This window comes from Pseudonaja textilis, chromosome 1, assembly GCF_049901715.1.
Source record: "Pseudonaja textilis isolate UNSWEBS1 chromosome 1, rPseTex1.2, whole genome shotgun sequence".
NCBI lineage: Eukaryota > Metazoa > Chordata > Lepidosauria > Squamata > Elapidae > Pseudonaja > Pseudonaja textilis.
The window spans coordinates 173,995,422-174,016,700 of record NC_141990.1 but is presented as its reverse complement, the minus strand read 5'-3'; the positions used below and the strand labels follow the sequence as shown (position 1 = coordinate 174,016,700).

The window sequence follows — 21,279 nt, the reverse complement described above, 5'->3', positions numbered from 1 at the left end:
CGGGGTGGGTGGGGGGAAGGCGGTGTGTGTGTGTGTGTGTGACGAGTCGATCCTAAGGATTGTATTTGAGATGCGGCGGGAGAAGGGGAGCCCTTAGGAAGACGCAAGCCGGCAGGAGGGGGACCCCCTTTTCCCTCCCTCACCTGCTGGTTGCTCATGGCTGGAGAAGCGCCTGCTTGTCCCTAGGCTGAATACTAGAGGGGGGAAGGAAAAGGTCGATTAGGGTGGGTGGGGAAGAGGAAGAGCGCCCGCCGCGTCGCGTCTCTTCTTGCTCTCCGGACGCCAGTCCCAAGCGGAGTTGTGTTGCAGGGGAAGCCCCGTAGCCTAGCAACACCGCAAACTCAAATCGCGCAATTGCCGCCCGGCGCTTCCCCGCCTTGAAGAACACCGAGGAATCACAACATTCTACTCGCATCCGTAAAGCCTAATTGGCCGGGAGAGAAAAGGGCGGGTCCTGGAGAACGACTCCCGCTACTGATAGGTGCTTTGGGGGGGAGCGGGGAGGCAGGGTCCTGCAGTCGATTGATAGAACCGGAGGGTTAAAAATGCTCTCTGGAGAATTCGCTTGCCTAGCAAAACCGATAGACGGTCGATATCTGACGGATCGATATTTCAAAGCTTTCCCCGCCTGACTGTATTTTTGAAAATACCGTTTCGTCAAACGCGCTTCCTTGTGATTCGCCGTTAATTTTTACAGCAGACTTTCATTTTTCCTACACCGCTTCTAATGTGTCGCTTTAATTACTTAGCAGAATAGCAGAATAACAGAATTGGAAGGAACCTTAGAGATCTTCTAGTCCAACCGCCTGCCCAAGCAGGAGACCCTATACAATTCCAGACGTATAGAAACTCCAGCGTTGAAGCACCCCAAAATTCTGGAGGGAAGCCTTTCCACTGGCTAATTGTTCTGTCAGGAAAAAATTCTTTACTTCTAGGTTGGATCTCTCCTAGATAAGTTCCCATCAGTTATTTCTTGTCCTGCCCTGGAGTCCTTTGAAGAATAAGTTGTCCTCTTCTTTGTGGCAGCCCCTTAAATATTGGAAGACTGCTACCATGTCATCCCTAGTCCTGTAGTGACTTTGGGGGAAATGATCAATAAAACCGGACTTCTTTTTTTTTACATTAAGCAAAACTACAGCTAAGTGTGGGCAAATGTGTATTTGTGACCTCAAAAACATTTAGTAAACCAGAGCAATGATCTATAGAATTTCATCCTAGGAGAACCTAACTGGAAGGAGAGTTTAATTAAAAATATAATGGAAGGGCAATCATATGATCCCAGTGAAGGGTGGGGAAGAGAAGTCAAGAGAAGAAGTCAACTGTGCTGCAGAAAGTGAACACATTTTTGTCAAGTTTGAGCATGAAATTAAAGCCTGCTGACCTTGAAGGAACTTAAATACCCAGAATGGGAAGGATTGCAGCCTCAAGAAAAGAAATGGTTATCTGCACAAAAATAGCAGTCATAGAACATGAAACTGGAAACACCATAAAAACCATCTATTCTAAACTCTGTAATTTGCTGGAAAACTAATCTGTTCATCCATAAGGCAGCTTTCTGGTATCTTCTTAAAAACTTTAAAGATGGAAAACCCATAACTTCTACAGTGAGACTGTTCCATTTTACAGTCAGGAAATGTATTAAACATTAAATAGCTCCAAATAATGCCAGATATTACCTATAGAAAACAGTTGTTGGCTGAATCTTTCCTGTAGATTCTTCTTATGAATCTGAAAAAAAAAACATGGCTATCATTTCTCCCTTCAGTCTTGTTTGTTCTTGACTGAACATCCCAGATTCATTTTGCCCATCCTCATTAGGCATATCTTCAAGTATCTCTATCACTTCTGATGACTTCTTCCAACCTAGCAATACCTTTTGGAAATGTGGTGCACAGAATAGTCATATAAATGTGTTCTCAGCAAAATCAAGTAGAAAGGAATAATGACCTCTTGTGTCTGTTATAACTAGCAGAGTTGCCATGAGAAGCATGGCAGAACTTGTGGGAATAGATCTAGTTGCAAAGTTTTGTAACTGAAAGGAGTCAGAAGCAATGGAAATAGGATCTTTGAGGTGTTAAAATTAAGATAGGTATAAGATGCTTTTTGTAGAGATAAAAGGAAGAAATAGGGGTTACTTTGTAGAAAGTGCTGGTCCAGCAGGGAGTACAGAAGGAAGAAATAAAGCAGAGTTTGAAAAAGTATTACAAATGAGGTGAAAGTGAAAGCCTCCAACTTTACATACAAAAAGAGACATCCATAGATGTAGGAAAAAAAGGTTAGCCCTGGAGAAGGCAGTTTGAGGAGTAAAAGGAAATATGGGACAAAGCTTTCAAGTTAAAGGAGAGAAGAAAAGACTCCTCATAAATAAGATGTAAAAGGAAGAAAGCATGGATCTTTCTTAGCTAACCCACTAAGATTCCACTCCCTGCAGCTACAAGAATACAAGAGGACAGATCAGCTAGCATGCTCAGCCAATGACAAGGAAGAGGAGCTGGCAAGATTCACCAGCAAACTGGGATCACTCAATCGATTTGATTAGGTGAGCTTACAGGGCCAAGAGACTAAAGCTGGACTGGATTCAGATGGACTAGGATAAAAAAAAAGTTCCAATCCTTGAAAGAAGATCAATATGCCAGAAAGAGAAGGGGAAAAAACACAGCTATCGTTCTCTATGCAGAGACCTTGGGCATTTTGCAAGGAAGTGAGGACATTGGTCTGACTGAATATGTATTGTGCTTTTGTAATATACAATATCTTTAAGGAAATTGCTCAGTTCATTGTGTAAGAATTGCTGTCTCTGAGCTAATCACTCAAGATTCAAAGATAGATTCATTGCCATTAAGTTCAATAGCCACTGTGGGTTACATTTATCCTTGTAGAGTGCTGTTTTGGTTTCTTAATGCAAGGAATAAAATAAAACTGTTTATCTCTGTTCATAACTAGAGTTTTATATTTTTCTTATTGTCTCTGTGGAAGAAGGCATTTTCTACCATTACTAACCACCTCAGAAATACACTGGTAGGAAACTTGGTAGCATGGTCTTAAGTGGATTACACAGATCCACTTAAACTGAAGGGATCAGGATCAGCTACTGTACTATCTTAAAACAAGAGTTACCCATGGATTAAAATTGTTTTTATCAAAACATTGAGATTTTGCAAATTAAAAGAAAACCTTTAGCTTGGAGTTTGAACTCATTGTTAACTAAGGTAGTAATTCTTTTGGCCACTAAGAGGCATCTGTTCCCTTTATAAAAAAAAAAACCTGTTAAACGAATTTCACTGTTTACAGGGATATCCAGCATAGGGGAGTTTCCTGTTGGTGTGCAAATCAACTTCATGTAATTAATCACATTGTTTTCATTCATGAATATCCATTTTAAAAATTAATCTCTTATAAACAAAAGCATTATTTGAAAAGTTTTCCGTCTATTAAAGCATTAGTAACATAATAACTTTTTGACTAATAGTTCTTTTAAGTTTCTGACTCCATTTTTACTCCCCGTGACATGCAGAAAGCAGGCAGAATGAAGGAAACTCACTCTAGTATATAATTTTTATCATCCAATGTGATTGCAAAATTCTTCAGTTGAATATTAAAGGAGATGGCTGTCGCTGTCATTTTATAAAGAGAAACAGCTGGTAAAAGGCCTTGTCATGTAGCCCCTCCTCACCTGGGAAGGAGGTGGTGGATAAGCCTGACAAGAACAACTTTAATTTAATTGAGTTACTAATATGTGCTTTACAGCAGTGCTTTTCTTGGACATCCCAGAGTGTGGAGTGGTGCCAGACATGTGCTGCAATGAGAGGCCCCAGTGAAAGGCTCTTTGTCACGGGCGATAGCTGCAGGGCAATATAGACCTTTAACAAAAATATCATTGTGAACTTTGCTCATGAAGACAGAGTTGGGACTCACGTTATTATGGTGTCTAAGCCATTATTAAGATTTTGCATGAACTTTAAATCAGGCCACTCCAGTTGTTCAACAACTATGACCAAAAAAACATCACTTGGTGCGATGTGTAATCCTAGCCAACGTGTAGGTGTGACTTGGGTGGCCTAATTTTACTACCAAAATCTAAATGTATGTTTGCTCAAAAACACATCCCAAATGCAAAAGCAAACTAAAAGCTCGAAATTCCATGCACACTTACACCAGTTTAAGAAGTACTTTAGACAAAGAGTGGGAAAGAAAAAAATCCAGGGCTCCACATTTAAAGGGATTTCCATGTTATTACCCAGAAACCCCCAGATCTCCATTCACCAAAACAGCAGGTAAAGGTTTCAGCACAAAAGGATCCATTTTCAATTCTTCGTCTGAGATGGGCATGCTGTGATCCAAGTCAGCCTCAGCAATCATCAAAGCAACTTTATATCATTGCAACAATTATTTTTTTGGTCTGGACCTTTGAGTCATTTCTGTGTGTGTATGTTTTTTTTTTTACTCCTGGTAACTGCTGGGACAAGTCCCTGCAGTTTTCTTGCCAAGATTTTTCATAAGTGGTTTGCCATTGCCTTCTTCCAAGGGCTGATAGTGTTACTGCCCAAAGTCATCCAGCTGGTTTTAGGCAGGGCTAAAACTCACAATCACCTGGCTCTAGCTTGGTGCCTTAAACACTACACCAAACTAGCTCCCAGTTAAAATGTCACTCTTAAAAATATTTTATATTAAATTTATCATTTTTATTTCAAATACAAATCACTCTTTTCTATAACAAATAGTGCTTATTCTTAGCATTTAATAGAGAAAGATTTCCCCAGCATTATCTTTATGTCCAAGGTCAGTTGTGGAACTGGCTCTGCTTGGTTACTGAGAAGATGCTTGTTGCCATCTTACTCCATGTCTTAATCATGGTTGGTGGTTTCCTTGTGGTTATGTATGTCACCCAATTCTGGAGCAGCTGCCATTTCCCACCGATACTAAATTAACCCAGAATCAACAGCTGTTATACTTTCAAATTATGGTGAGTGCAAAACTTGATGCTTTGTCTCAGGAAACCCATGACTGTGGTTAGGAAACTGAGTAGGACAGAGTAGTGGCAATGCACATACTGTCATTCTCCAACCCAGGTGACAAATGTATCCTGCAAATAATATCCAGAAAATGCTTCTAGAGAAAGTCCAGTGAAAGCATTATGCAGCAATTTCATCTCTTTTCCCTAAATTGCTGAAAGAAGGGATAAAAAAAACCTGAGAAAACTACATCTGAAAGGCATCATTTCTCTGTCCTGCAGGAAGTGCTGGGTCTAGGACAGGATTATTGCATAAAAGTCTCATCTTAAAAATACCCGTAGCTGCAAAGGAGAGGAAATGAAGAACTTACAACCTTTTGCAATTGGCTGTCATCACACCCAGTGATACCATTTGACACAAGAGGGGAAGGGGATGTTATTCAGGGTCAGGGTTTTTTTTTAATTGCCTGGAAATTTGCTGCCTTTCTAAATTACAGTATAGTTTTGCATTTCTTTTTTTGTTGAGACATTATTTCCTTCTTTGACATCTTACTGTAGAACAGGGCTGTACAGTTCTTAATACTCCCTTGCTGTCTCACAATTAGACCATTAACCTTAGTTCTAATTGTTTAGATTGTATGCCAAACTCTTGCCCTGCCCCCCTCCATCCCAATATTTATAAGAACAATACAGTCACTGCTACGTTCATATTCCATTATTTTAGTGTGTCCAATAAAACATTTATTGTGTTGTTTGAGTCCTTGACCTCATTGCAATGGTATGATGTTTTCAGTATTGCTCATGACAACAGCTCATAATAAGCCAAGTGGCAAGCTGCAGGTTACAATAGTTTGCCAATCACATAACAGAAGATTCCTGACAAGCTGGGAAGGCATTTAACGATCATGATTTCCACATTTTGCAAGAGCTTAGAAGAAAAGCATATATATATACACACACACACACACACACACATATATACACATATACATATACACACACACACACACACAAAAGAGACAGTGAAGATACTGCTAATATATTTATCTGCCTCTCAATTCTCACAAACTCTGGCCAGTTTACAAATTGTTGTTTAAATACAAGGAAAACAACAACAAAAGAATAAAAATGGCAGAAATGAGAAAAATGAATGGGAACAAAGGAAAAAGCAGGGCTTCAATCACTCTCACCAAAGGCCTGAGGACTCTTTGAAATACTCCAGCAAGCCTGGGGCCATTTGGATTGTGGCGGGAGGGAACCGCTTTCCAGAAGGCAGGTGCTGCTACTCTCAAGGTTCATACATGTGGCATTGTTTAATTAATCAACAGTGGGCCGATCCTGTCACTTAGAACCAGCAGGGCAGATACCAGGAGCCAGGTCCTATGTCATATACAGCTTTATAGGTAGCAACCAGTATCTTGAATCACACTCTGAAGCCAGTCAAACTGGAAATCAGTGCTGCTCACAAAGGAATGTGGATTCTGGATGAATGTCCATTCTTTCCTGATCCTAAACTGCCTACACAACCCAAGTTCACATAAAATGCCTTAAATCAGGGGTCTCAAACTCAATTTACCTGGGGGCCGCTGGAGGCAGGGTCTGGTTGAGGCTGGGCTGCATAAGGGATTCCACAAAAGACATTGTTAAAAAAATATCCTCAAATCTCATCAACAGTTAATGATTTCTCCAGTACATGAACTGTCCTGAACACATGAATGGAACATTGAATGAAGATCATGAACAGTTCCTCAGAACATGGCTTCTCCAGCTTACTCCTTGCTGCCAGAAACTTGACAACGCTTCCTCTCACATATCTGAGCCACATTTGGCTTGAGAGAGGAGGCACTTGAGACCCTCAGTATGGCTTGAAGATGATCATCAGTAAGTCTGGACCTGTACTTGGACTTGTTAAAGTTCAGGGTGGAGAAGACGTTTTCGCACAAATATGCAGCAGATGACGAACAGCCCGGTAGCAGTCGCCTTTCACTGCGTTTGATCGTGGCATTTGATGGTAGAAAGTACCGGAATGGCGACCGCAAAAAAAGGCGACTGCTACCAGACTGTTTGTCATCCACCACACTGTTGTTACAAGCGTAGTGTGCATGAAGTCAGTGTAGCTTAGCCTAGCACCGAATGTCAGCCACGACGAGGAACGGCGGGCGGGACTTCCTTCAGAGGTCCATTCCCCCTGCGGGCCGCACTAATATTATACTTTCATATTACGGTGGGGGTCACAGGATATCATCCTGCGGGCCGCAATTGGCCCGTGGGCCGCGAGAATGAGACCTCTGCTTAAATGAAGAACAGTCTGTTAAGTGTGTTATTGGGATTCCTTTGTGATTTTAATCTAAATATGAAACAGAAACATTCTTGGTGGATCTAATGATGACCATAACTGAGACTCAAGTACAGTGAGAATGTCCTTATTCTTTTGGACCTCTCAGTGACTTTTTGAAGCCAGCAGTGAGGGTTGTGAGTTATGAGTACTAATTTTCAACAGTCAATCTTCCTTTGGGAGGGGAATTGGGTGGGTGAAGCCAACCAAATGATTGCTCCCCTGTACAGAATAAAGCACTTGCCTCTTAGGGGTGAAAGCTACAAGAATTACTAACATAGGGGTTGTAGGTGTTACATTAGTGCTGCCAACAGATTTCTGAGTACAATTCAAAATACTGATTGCTTCCTCTAAAGCTTATGTTTTCCATGTTGTGCTCCATTCTTATGGAACAGTTTGCCCCAAGAAATCTGGATATCCCTCTGTTGGCCTTCAGAGAGGGAGTGAAAATGGAACTATTCCATGAAGCATTTAAGTTTTGATATTGTCAGGAGGATATGCCAAGGGTAGCAGAAGTATGTCATTAAACTTATTAGTGAATGTTTCATTGTTTTATGGACATATGTAAACAGCAGGGAGTCCACGTGATCATATATAATCAAGGTTATATATTAAGCAAACAAACAACACTTGATTGGCTGGTCTGTGAGTCAGGGACCATGCAAATATAAACATTTCTGACAACTTTTCCCTTTTCTACCTGGTGTCACTCTTTTCTATCTCTGATTATCATGATTTCCCCATCATACCCCAAAACACCTTGTGATTACCTTAGCCTTTTCCCTATTCCTTATCTAGCAAACTGGATTTTCCCAACTCTCTTATCTTGCTTTGTGACTACTATTTGAAAATTATGGGACAGCTTGCTTCCCTAATGCTAAGGGTAGTGTACCAATTAATCACCTTTCCTTTCTTCTATTCGTGTTCTTTTTTAAAAAAAATATTTGTTTCACACTTGATTTCGTCAATTCCCCTATCTGCAACCCATTCTAAAGTAGATTATTACTGTAGCAACATCTAAGAAATTGGCATTTTCAACACAATTTATGGGTATGCATGTATGTGTATTTATGATTCAAAACAGGCTGTGATTCTGATGATAGTAGCTCAAATTCAGAAGAAATAATGAGAAAAGGAAACTAGGATTTCAATAGGATTTAAGAAGAAAGGAAACCAACAAGCCAGAAAAGAAAGTCTAGTGTGGTACAGTGATTAAGGTATAAGAGTAGGACCATGTTGACTCAGATTGAAGTCCATCCTTAGCTGCAGCTCACCAGGTGATTCTAGGTCAGAAAATCTCACTTAAACCTCACCTTTGTTATAAGGATAAAATTAGAGGTTGGAGTGTTATGTAGGCTACCCTTAAGCTCCTGGTAGAAAAGTGAAATATAAGTGGTAGGTAAACACTGAAGCTCTCTATAGTTATGGATATTGTAATAGGCATGTTCTCCACAGTTGCATCATGAACCAAATCAATTTCAACCATCCCCATCCCGAAAATCTTTAGCTAAAGGCCTACAAGATGCAATAGAATTATAGAAAATTAAAACCTGTACTCTATTTATTGTAGCCAGTCACTCCACATACTTTTCTTCAATTCTGTAATTCAGGATTACTCTTCTCCGATCACCTCCCACCCAGGTACTGACAAGACCAGATATGTTCACCTTCAGCAAGGTTGCAGCAGCATCTGCCTTATACAATCAACCTGTTTTTAAAAAGCCATAAACAAAAAGAGGCCTGTTTGAAGAAAGCAGAAACTTAAACTCTGTCTTTGCCAATTGAATGACATCTTCATAGATCATATCAATCTTATGGTAAAAGGTTCCAAAGTCCATCTGATAACTACCTTAAATAATAGCGCAGGAAGCATTTGAGTAGAGAGGAAATACTAGCACATTTGGAGGATATGCCTAAAGAAAGCTATACATTGCAATCTTGTGAATCATACTAGGTGTTAGTCAGCCGGATGTGGTAAAATTCTGGGAAACAACATTTCATATGGCAAAAAGATAATATCAAGACCAAAACTAGTTTAGTAGCAAAAGCAAACCACGTCTCTCAGATACTCTCTGGCTAGTATAAATAGCAAATCTAAAGTTTTCCTCAATTTGAGCTCAACTCTTGGGTGAACTCATGAAAATCTTGATATCTTTGATTGGAAACAATATGGAAATACTGTGTTTCTCATAAAATAAGGCCGGGTCTTATTTTTTTCTGAGCCCCGAAAAAACGGCTAGGACATCTTTTCGGGAGTGACTTAATTTCTTCCCTCACACGCACCTCCACCTAGAGTGCCCCATGCTCACTCACCTCTCCATGAGGCTGCCACTGGAAGCTCCCCAAAGGTAGAGTCACCATCTGCTTCTATCAGCCGGTAGAAGCGGCCTCGGGGCGAGCACCCATGCGCACTCACCTCACCACGAAGCTGTTTCTATCAGCCGATGGAAGCTCCTGAAAGGGAGAGTCACCAGCCGCTTTGGGGTGAGGCATGGCTGCCCGCAGGGCACTCTTGACAGGAGCGCCCCATGCACACTCTCCTCAAGGCCATTTCTATTGGCCAATGGAAGCTCCCAAAAGGCAGAGTCACCAGCCGCTTCCATCGGCCGATAGAAACGGCTTCGTGGCAAAGGAGAGTGGGCATGGGAGAGCGACTGCAAATTTTTCTTAGCAGAAGGGAAGCAAGCTGAGTTTCTCTCTCTCTCTCTCTCTCTCTCTCTCTCTCTCTCACACGCGCACACACACACACACACACTCCACCCCTGCTAGCCCTCGTCCCTCCTCCGGGTAAGCCAAGCCCTTCTGGCAAGGGAAGGTCTCAGCATCTGCAGGGTTCCCACCACTGCCCTCCCCTCCCCAGGCCAGACCTTTTCCAGGCACCCTGCCAAAGTCCCAGGGCAGCCGACCTCCCTTTACCTGCTGCCGCCGCTGGTTTGGGGAGAGGGGGGCCACCAGGGAGGGAAGAGGAAGCAGCAGAGCTCGGCTACCCTTAGAAGGGAGATTGGGCAGGCTCCCGAAAGGAGACGCGGGAGCAGTCCTCGTGAGAATGCGGTGGGGAAGCGGGGTAAGTGTGAAAGGGTCACCGCTGTGGCACAGGAGGGCGGGAGGGAGCTGGAGGAAACAAGGGCTGGGGAGAAGCTAAACCATCCTTTCTATTGCTCTTGTGAGGGCCAAATATTTGCAGGGGCTGGTTGTAAAGGCCTAATTTTAGTATGAACCTTGAATCGTGGGGGGAGTTGAACGGCAAAGGCACTCTGCACATGATCCGAGGCAATCTTGCCACAGCTCACGGGTGGGGGGAGTCTGAGAACTTCAGCGATGCCTCTTTCTCTCTCTCTCTCTCTGAGCGCCTGAAAGAGCGCCCGTCATTAACCAATTAACCAACGCCAGCCTTGGAATCCCTTATTTCGGCATAATTCAGGATGAGAGAGGAGCCGTAAAACCAGGGACTTGGCAACAAGGTGCAGGTTCTTTTTTTTTTTTATTGAGTTCAATCACGAGACATTTCTGGATTTCATTGGACATCCGAGATGTTCAGAAGAACTTTTGAAAAACTTGCGGGTCTAACTTGGTGAAGCAATGAATTCGGTCCTCTCAAATGGCGGAGGTTAGGGACGGTCTTTGGAAACCTCCCCTCTCCTTTAGCTGAGGGAGACCTGGGCGATTTTAGGCCGAAAGCTGCCCTGGAGAGATTGATCAGAGAATGGGCAGGAAAGCAAAACAGGAATACATTTGGGCTAAGGCCTTTTCTCCCATTCCCTCCATCACAATCTCACAATTTTTATCCAGACACAGATACTTGTGTGCTTTCTCTCCTGCCCTGCAGGTAGATTCAAAGACAACAAATGCATGCTCCCCTCACCATGAGGCCATTTGTATCGGCTGATGGAAGCTCCCCAAAGGCAGAGTCACCAGCTGCTTCTACCGGCCGATAGAAATGGCTGGTAACTCTGCCTTTGGGGAGCTTTCATCAGCTGATAGAAATGGCCTCGTGGCGAGGGGAGTGCGCACAAGCGCTCGTCCTGAGGCCACTTCTACCGGCTGATAGAAGCAGCTGGTGACTCTGCCTTTGGGGAGCTTCCATTGGCCGAAAGAAAAAGCCTCATGGTGAAGGGAGTGTGCATGGGCACTTGCCCCGAGGTCACTTCTACTGGCCGATAGAAGCAGCTGGTGACTCTGCCTTCGTGGAGCTTCTATCAGCCGATGTTCTATCGGTAGTAGATCAGGGTATTCTAGCCTAGTCTACCTGCATGGCGCTCCTAAAGGCAAGTTTTCTCCCCCCACTTCCCATTTCTTTTCACCTCGTGTAGTTCTAACGATGTGAGAAATGGTGGGGAAACGCATGGTTTAAATAGGCCTAAATTTGGGGGGCGGGGCTTAATTTCACCCCACGCCTAGAAATCATGCTGGGCCTTCCTATTTGTGGAGCCTGTATTGTTGGAGAAACACGGTAGTTTACCATTGTCTTCTTCCAGGATGAGATTTTATTTCAATAGTTTTCATAATCTGGAAGATTCCCATCCAAATGCTCACCAGGACCAATCCTGCTTAATTTCCAAGTCTAGAAAAGATTACCCAGATAAATTAACATTTGTAGTGCTATAATTTTTCTGTCATATTCTAGGCAAGCCATAGAAAAACTTAGAACTAGTGATGGGTTAGATAAAAACCAATGAATTAAATTAAAGGCAGCAAAAGTAACAACGAAGACAAAGCCTATGATGCCTGTGTGTGTGTGTGTGTGTGTGTGTAAGATGTTGGCCTGTTCTGGATGAGGTACAACTCCTCTTAGAAGACCAGGATTTGGCGATTCTTCTGAAGATGATCTTAACATAAGATGCTCAAACAGTAATTGTTCCCAGGAGAGTTTTTGTTCAGTTACAGCTAGCTGCATTGATTTGGGGGGTGTCCATAGCCCACTATATATTAATTATCTGTTTTGACCTATTGAGGCGTCTTCTATATGACAGTGCTCTGCAATTGTTCATAAACTTTGATTGCATTAGAATTGGTATTAGAATTTTGAACAGTGTACTGATCTTTTCAGCTATTCATCTGCATGTGCTGCTTTCACTTATTAAGTCCAATTATAAATCATCTTTACTATCTTTAAAGACTTGAAGTCTCCTTCAATGTGGAGCAGTCCTTCCACCATTGAAGAGAGTGTACTTTTTGATTTCAAAAGCAAATAAGAGCAAAAATGACATTAACAGTAAATATGTTCCATTTGTAGCATATTTTCAGCTATGTGGTTAATATGAGTCTCCTAAAAATGACCATAAAATCAGCAGAAGCTGGAAGAAGTGATATATAAATTATTTTGTTTCAGATATTTGTAAGGAAAAACTAAGGGGAAACCTCAAAAGTTGATTTGAGAGGCATTGTTATTTCAGTATGTAAATTTCTGACTGATAAAGCGGGGGGGAACCTTGTCAAAATATCTTTTGTGGAATTGTAGTTGTTGGCAATATTATTGAGTTCAGAAGTTTGAAAACTTCAAGTAGATTTTATGCAGCAGTTTTTTATTATTTGGATTACGGCTGTTAGCCACACAAAGAAATGGGATTACATTTGCCTCAAAAATGGAATGGAAGAAATTAGTATTACATGTACTATTTCTATTTTAGAATGCTGCTGTTTGATTTGGTGTGGAGTTTCATTTTGGGGGGGAAGAGCCTTACATGTCATAAATATAAAATATTGACGCATGTCTGACAAAATGAAAAACTACATAATGGAAAAACATAGATATTATTCTCTCCATAAAGACACAGGAATTTAGTCATGCATTTTTTTCCAAACTTCCAAGTCAAACTTCTGTTAATTGAATTTTTGTCTACATGTAGCAGTTGAAAGACAAACATGGCAAGTTTCTCACTCAACTTTATTTTAAGATTACACAGCCTGTCAAATTCTCAATTTCAGTTTATAGCATTTGCTATATCAAGAACATTCCACTACTTTATATGTTTCAAGGAGCCTGTGCATTTGACATTGTAGATACCTAGTTAACTTATGAAAGCTATTAATCAAAATGAAGTTTTAGTTGCATTGGTGTATTTTTTCCAAGTTTGATCTATGTGCAGTAGTTTTAATTTCTTGTGTCATTTATGTTTCTTTCATATATACCATATGCCAATTCATGTTTTAAGTATTCATGACAAATGTTACAGAAATACAATCGCACAGTAGCTGGAAATTCTGGAATATATAGTTCTTATAAATTTGCAGGGTGCCTATTTGGGAAATAGTACAACAGAACTATAGTGAATATATATCAATTGGTTTAAGGATCTAAATGAATCATTACTGAAGTTTTTATATATAACCTGTGTATACTATATTTATTATACTGTTTTGGATAGATTGTATTTTTTATTAAATTAATATCCAGCTAGCTATATGGGTACATCATTTTAGATCACTGCAAAATAATCGGAGCATTTTGTTTTTAGTACAAACACAGGGTATATTTTTTTCTTAAAATACTGAAAAAGTTAATAGTCCAAGAATCCAACTTGGAACATTTATCAGTTATTTTAATGCTTATTCCCTTGAGAATGAATGTATGAAAATCCAGTTGGGAGGGCTACAATCAGCGAGTGGAATGCATAATTGTAACTGCAAAAATGAATCAACTCCCACCCACCCAGGCTATTATATAAGGAAAGTCAGTTATTTTCAGAACAACATGTGTGGTCTCCAAGCAACTATACTTAGTGCAAACCATGATGTTTGTAATGTGCAAACCCAAGATCTGGTTTCTTGATTTGAGGAGCATGTTTTGACAAGTCAAGCCAATCCAAGTCAGTAATGCTGAAAGTTACATTATCCCATCAAAATAATTTACTGTATTCCCAATCACAGGAAACAAATGAGGTGATGAAAGCTAGGAAATGCCAGAATGAATTTTTTATTTATTTATCTATCACTGACATGCTTTTTGAATAGCAAACAACTATGGATTTTCTGATCTTTAGTTTCTGTACTTCAGCCATATCATTTTATGCGCCCGTTTATTTAATTTTCAGTAGCTGTGACGGATTGTTGACTTTAGGAATAGAGCATAAGCAAATCTCCCAGGTGCCTTTTACTTGATAGCTATGAAGTTTAGGGCGACCTTTCAGCTTCATTTGCAGAAAGCAAAACAGGGCAGGGCAGAATGCATGGCTACAATTAAAGCCCCAATGTACTAATCTATGCTACGCTTACTCATGTTTTACTGAATTAACCTGATTAGGTTGACAATACACAAAATAAACTAACTGTAGAGGCTAGGTTCACACAACACAAAGTGCAGATTAGCTACCCTCCTTTTAAGCTACTATGCACCATCCCATTTTTTCTCCCGTCTTTCTATAACTGCTGAGCATGCAGTGGGAATTCATCCTAAGGCACCACTTTCCTGCTTCAAGATTTTCTTTGTATTTCTGAGCATACTAATATCTCTTTTAAGCTTATACTTGACCTACAACAGTTCATTTAAATCAGTGGTCGCCAACCAGTGTTCCGCAGCCCACTGGTGGTCCGCAAGAAAATTTTGGTGGTCCGCAGAGAAATGTCACCCCCAGAGCACCCCCCAAAGTAATTAATCCAGGCTGTGCCGGAACAAGGCTGTGCTGTCCACATAGCCCGCGGGAACACAAGGTTTGCGTCACTTGCATCGCAAACAACACGAGGTAGTGAGGGAGGGGGGAAAGGGTGGAGGAGGGGAGCTTGCTCCCCTCACCCCACATGCCTGGCCTGGCCACCAGGCTGCTTCTTTCCGCTTCTTTCTTCTTCTGCTTTTGGCTGCACTCAAGGAAAGCAACATCTTTCTTTCTCTCCCCCAAACACTGCCAGAAATGAGTCTTTGGGACCCTGCAAGGCATCTTGCTCCAAGAGGCTGCACTGGTGTGACAAGTTTCACAAAGACTCATTTCTGGTGGAGTTTGGGGGAGAGAAAGAAAGACTTCTGCTGCTTCTGCTGCTTTCCTTGCATGAAGCCAAAAGTCTCTCTCTTTCCCCCCCAGCCCAGAAATGGAGCTTTATTTGGAATCCTGCAATCCCAAATAAAGAAAGATTTATCGGTAGGAAAACGGGGTGAGGAATTTTCCTGCAGACTTTTTTGGGGATTTTCCCAGGGTCTCCCCAAAAAGTCTGCAGGAAAATCCCGCACCCCGTTTTCCTATTGATGGCAGAATACCATCAGTAGGAAAACGTCTCTCTCTCTCTCTACGGAGCTGAAAAGCAGGTTAGGAATGTGGTTGCCTTGGAGGGGGTGCGGGGGTATGAGGGACCTGTGTATGTGTGTGTGTGTGTGTGTGTGTGTGTGTGTGTGTGAGAGAGAGAGAGAGAGAGAGAGAGAGAGAGAACACATCACTACCAGCCCTCTGAAGTTAGATCAGATCTCTCTCACTTGCTCTCTCCAACCAATGTCAGCAAGCTACTGTCAGTCAAAATTCATATTAGTGGCCCGCCAGATTTAAAATTATGAGTTTGGTGGACCCTGAGGTCCCAAAGGTTGGTGAGCCCTGATTTAAATGACTGTTCCAATTTATAATGGCACTGAAAAGTGACTTATGACTGTTTTTCAGAGTTACCACCTTTCCAGCATCCCCATGATCATATGATCAAAATTCAGATAGCAGTAGCACTTAGACTTATATACTGTTTTACAATGCTTTACAGCCCATTCTAAGCAGTTTACAGAGTGAGCATATTGCCCTCAACAATCTAGGTCCTCATTTAGTGACCCCGGAAGGATGGAAGGCTGTCAACCTTGAGCCTGGTGAGATTTGAACTGCCAAATTGCAAGCAACTGGCAGGCAGCAGATGTAGCCTACAGTACTGCGCCACTGGCTCAGTGGCTTGGCAACTGGTTCATATTTATGACAGTTGCAGTGTCCTGGTTCATGTGATCATCTTTTGAGAAGTTCTGACAAGCAAAGTCAATGAGAAATCCAGATTCACTTAACAGCCATGTTACTAACTTAACAACTGCTGTGATTCACTTAACAAATGTGGCAAGAAAAGTCATAAAATGGGGCAAAACTCACTTAACAAATTTCTCAACTTAGCAACATAAATTCTAGGCTCAATTATGGTTATAAGTTGAGGACTACCTGTATATAGGTCTTTTTTTTAATTTCAGTTTTGTCCATTCTCACTGTCAAAGTCTGCTGTTAGGATAAATTTATTTCCCGATTAAGAGATTAGAAATAAAACTGGTAGTATTAATCTAAGGCTATATTCAACAACATATTGAACCATAAATTAGCTATCCACATTTGAAGGCATCACAAGTGCATATTGCTTATGTAAGTCTGAACACAATAAAGGACATTTAACTTCTGTTTTGTAGACTGAAGATAAATGAATAGAATCTAACTGTTGGAGGAATAAGGTACAAGATGGTCCTAATTTACTTATATAAGGAGATCTGAATATTGTTCCAAACAGGGAAGTCATTATTCTAAAATGGGATTATCCCAGGTGCTTCAAAAACACTTCAACATCATCTGTTGCCAGGAATAAAGATTTAAAATGAAAGTGGCTTTCCATTTTAACTATTCGTTTAAGATAATCCAGATGTTCAAAGGAAGTTCACTAAAATATTTTCAAAAACAAAATGCAATTGTTATGAAACAAATCACAGATAAATAATAGTAACAGGCTTCTATTTTTTTTATATTTTCAAAGCTAACATTTTTATGTGAAGAAAGATTATCAGTGAAATTTCAAACAAATAAACCAATCTGGTACAATTTTCTGTATTAAGGTTCCAAGGTTTAAAATGGACTTTTTTATACCTCAAGTTCAAAGTCTATTAGCTTCATGAACACATATAATTAGGAGTAACATTCAGCTGTGCCCATCAACCAAAGGGTACAAATTGTGCTTCCCCTGCTAAAGGCATGAGGGTTCCTTCAGACAAATCAGGGACATAAAAATAGACCAGTTGATTCATTATTTCATGAAATATTAGCTGTATAAGGAAATAAAATGCAAATTCAATGAAATATTGGTTTTATTAGATATCAGTACATTAGACTTGAATGAAATGGACCAAATCCCACTGGGTTATTGGGATTATTATCTCTTTTCTTGCCATATCTGCCATTTTCATCTTGATCCCTCCTTGCCCAATTATTGATTCCTCCATGACAAATTATTTTCAAGGGTTGCCCAGTTTTTCTGAGGTGCCCAAACTGGACATCTTCATCAAGCGAGACCAAACCCACTGCAGCTAAGAGTCAGCTGGTAGGAATTCTGTAATTGAGGATGTCTTATTTAACATATTATTCTGGGGATGTGTTGTACACCTGCATAAAATCTAGCAACAGTCTGATTGAAATGGGTGATACACAGACTTGATACAGGTCTGATACAAACAAACTGCTCAGCTGACAGAGGCTGAATGGAAGCCTGAAGAGATGGTGTTCAAGGAAAAATTGTGGGTGACAGCTGCGAATGAGGCATAGCAGTCTTGTAATGACTTTGTCAGGGTTGGGAAGAAGGGAAGGGCTGCTGTGAGACACCAATTCCAAGGAGCATCAAGAGTGCAAGCATCCATGGAAGTGAATCAAAGGAGGAATCCTTATCTCTTCCCTCTTTTTCTTGGACACTGGCAGCCTGCTCTCATAGCCTTGGGCCACATAGCCTGATGGAGGAATAGTTCTCCCAACCAATTGCCCTCTTGAGGTGCTTGGGCAGCCATATCAATCCTCCTACAGATAGTCCGACCAGTCATTTAATAAATGTTTGAAGTTATGACGGTTCAGAAAGGGCCTACCAGCCTTTGTAAAACACTGTACCTCCCCTCCCCATGGACAATGCTCTGAAATCATGTGATCATCACTTGCTATCTTCTCCGCCCATTTCCCCAAAAATCAATGAGGACACTGGCAGGGCACACACATACACACCCAGCTCAGGAGCTCCCCATCCCGCCATGCAAGAAAGGGACCTCCTGCACCAAGCTGAAGAAATGAAGCATGGATTGCAAAGATCCAAGCTTCATTTCTCCAACCCAATGCGCAAGTTCCCTTCCGCACATAGAGGAGAGCTGTTTGCCCTCCTTCAACAAGCAACTCTTTTGCTCCGTCTGCCTAATAACCTGCAATCCCTCAAACAGATCAGAGCTGATCTCAACTGTAGTCATCATGAAGGACTATCTATATTCTAAACAACTGGCTTAACTAATGTCATTTGCTTTGCATTTTATACCATTATAACGACCTAGTTGTTAATTTGTAAAAACTTGTAAAAAACCAGAAAAAAGTCAAGGAAATGATTGGTCCATTAGTGGGAGAAAGTGGCAAGAAGGTGACAAGCCACAGGGAGAAAGCAGAACTATTTAGATCATTTTTTGCATCCATCTTTACACAAACGGAAAAAACAGTTCAACCTATCAAAAACAATACCATAAAAGAGAGATCAGGAAGACAAGTTAAAATAGGCAAAAAAAAAAAAAGGGTAAGTGAGCACCTGTCCACCCTAGACAAATTCAAATCACTAGGACCAGATAGATTACACCCCAGGTTCTGAAGGAACTGGAAGACGTGATCTCAGAACCACTGAACTATATCTTTCAAAGATCCTGGAGCACCGGATAACTACCAGAGGACTGGAAAGGAGTTGATGTAGTTCCCATCTTCAAAAGAGGGGAAAAAAATAGATCCAGGAAACTACAGTCTGGGAAAATTCTGGAAAAGATAATCAAGCAACGAGTCAGTGAACATCTAGAGCAGGGGTATCAAACTCAAGGCCTGCAGGCCAGCCCCTTTTCGCCTGGGAGAGTGCTGCAAGATGCTATGGACGCCAAAAACGGGCCACACATGGGGTCTCCACACAGCCCGTTTTTGGCTGACAGAGTGCTGCTAGAGGCGTCTGTCCTGTCTCCCCCACCCCACCCCTGCTGGCCCATGGACAACTACAATGCTGACCCAGCCCTCGAAGAAATCCAGTTGGACACCCCTGATCTAGAGGCAAACAAAGTCATAACCAAAAGCCAACATAGATTTGTCAAAAATGGATTATGCTAGCCAAATCTTATTGTATTCTTTGACAAAGTGACAAAATTAGTGGACCAGAGAATGCTGTAGATATAATTTACTTGGACTTCAGTAAGATTTCAGTAAGATAAAGTAGACCACAAACTACTACTTGATAAGATAGAAAAATGTGGATTAGACAGCATCACCACCAGATGGATTTATAACTGGCTGACCAGCCACATTCAATGTGTACTCGTCAATGGAACTGCATCTACATGGAGGAAAATATGCAGTGAGCATATTTTAGGCACTGTTTTAGGCCCGGTACTCTTCAACATCTTCATCAATGTTTTGGATGAGGGGATAAATGGGAAACCAATGAAATTTGCAAAAAGCTGGCAGAAATAGCCAACACCTCAGGCTTAAGATATAGAAGGATCCTGACAGATTTAAACATTGGGCGCTATCTAACAACTTGAAATTCAATAGTGAAAAAAGTAAAGCAAGAAAAACCAAATGCACAGGTGGTACCTCGCTCAATAGCAACTGAGAGGGATGGTGGAGTCCTGGTGGAAAATCACTTAAATATGAACCAGCAGTGTGCTGCAGCTGCCAAAAAAGCCAACATAGTTCTAGGCTACATTTAAGAGAGGGATAGAATCGAGATCATGTGAAGTGTTAATGCCACTTTATAATGCCTTGGTAAGACCAGACTTACAATACTGCATCTAGTTTTGATCACTACAATGTAAAACAAGATGTTGAGGCTCTAGAAAGAGTGCAGAGAAGAGCAACTAAGATGATTAGGGGACTGGAGGCTAAAACATATAAAGAACGGCTGCTGGAATTGGGTATGGCTAATTTGATGAAAAGGACTAGGGGTGATATAACTCAGGGATTGCCACAAAGAAGAAGGAGTCGAGCTATTCTCCGCACCTGAGGGCAGGAGAAGAAGCAATGGATGGAAACTGATCAAAGAGAGAAGCAACCTAGAACTAAGAAGAAATTTCCTGACAGTTAGAACAATTAATGAGTGGAACAACTTGTCTCCAGAAGTTGTGAATGCTCCAACACTGGAAGTTTTTAAGAAGAGATTGGACAAACATTTGTCCGAAATGGTATAGGGTTTCCTGCCTTAGCAGGGGTTGGACTAGACTCCAAGATTCTTTCCAACTCTGTTCCATTCCATTCATTTCTAATTTATCAGACATTCATAAACAATGAATTCATTACCTCTGTGCAATTAAATCAGTTAAAATGAATTTTCATTATACTTAGAGCATTTGATATAAAATATTCATCATTGGTTCAGCAAGCAAGTTGATAGATCAATAGTCATGGGTAAAAAAAAAGCTCCATGTTTGGCTAATTTATTTTTGGGCAGTGATGCTACCCAGCAGAAAAATTAACTGGATTATGTCATAAATCTAACATATCTTTTGTACTATGGCTTCAATCCAAACAACTTTTTTTTTGGAGGGGAGAAATATTTCAGATTATGAGGCCTGCCAGATGAATCTTTAAGCCAATATTCACAAAAATTTTATGAGGATTAAGATTTGGCCCTTTTCTATTTTTAATTATTCTTTTTAACGATTCACTTTTTTTATCTAGTTCAGAAATAACCCTTTTAAAATTCACTCTCTCTGTACCAGTTGTCAGCTTTGGAAGCCGTATTACCCACCAGAAGCTTCCACACAGCCACATTCCTGTGCCTGGGAAATTAGGAGGGCAGATTTTGTAGAGTGGTTGTAGTTAGACATAATAACATTCTTCTTTACAGTCAAGGCCATGTTATTCATGCACCTGGAAGAGGAATGATTTAAGGCAGGAGTCTCCAAACTTTGCAACTTTAAGACTTGTGGACTTCAACTTTGCTGGCTGAGGAATTCTGGGAGTTGAAGTCCACAAGTCTTAAAGTTGCAAAGGTTGGAGCCCCCTGGTTTAATGGATGTCTCAAGTTGGAATGGAGGGTGATTGGGCCATGTGATGGAGTGATAGGTGCAGGGGATGGA

General features: G+C 41.1%; 1 protein-coding gene across 1 annotated transcript in view; it reads right to left on the bottom strand.

Annotated features, from left to right (window-relative positions):
• DNAH7 (dynein axonemal heavy chain 7) overlaps positions 1-394 on the bottom strand; it is a 176,862-nt gene extending 176,468 nt beyond the window's left edge. The window contains exon 1 of the mRNA XM_087919773.1: positions 144-394. Coding sequence (XP_087775899.1) covers positions 144-158 — 15 coding nt within the window. The 5' untranslated portion in view covers positions 159-394. The remainder of the gene's footprint in view (positions 1-143) is intronic.
• Positions 395-21,279: the final 20,885 nt, after the last annotated feature.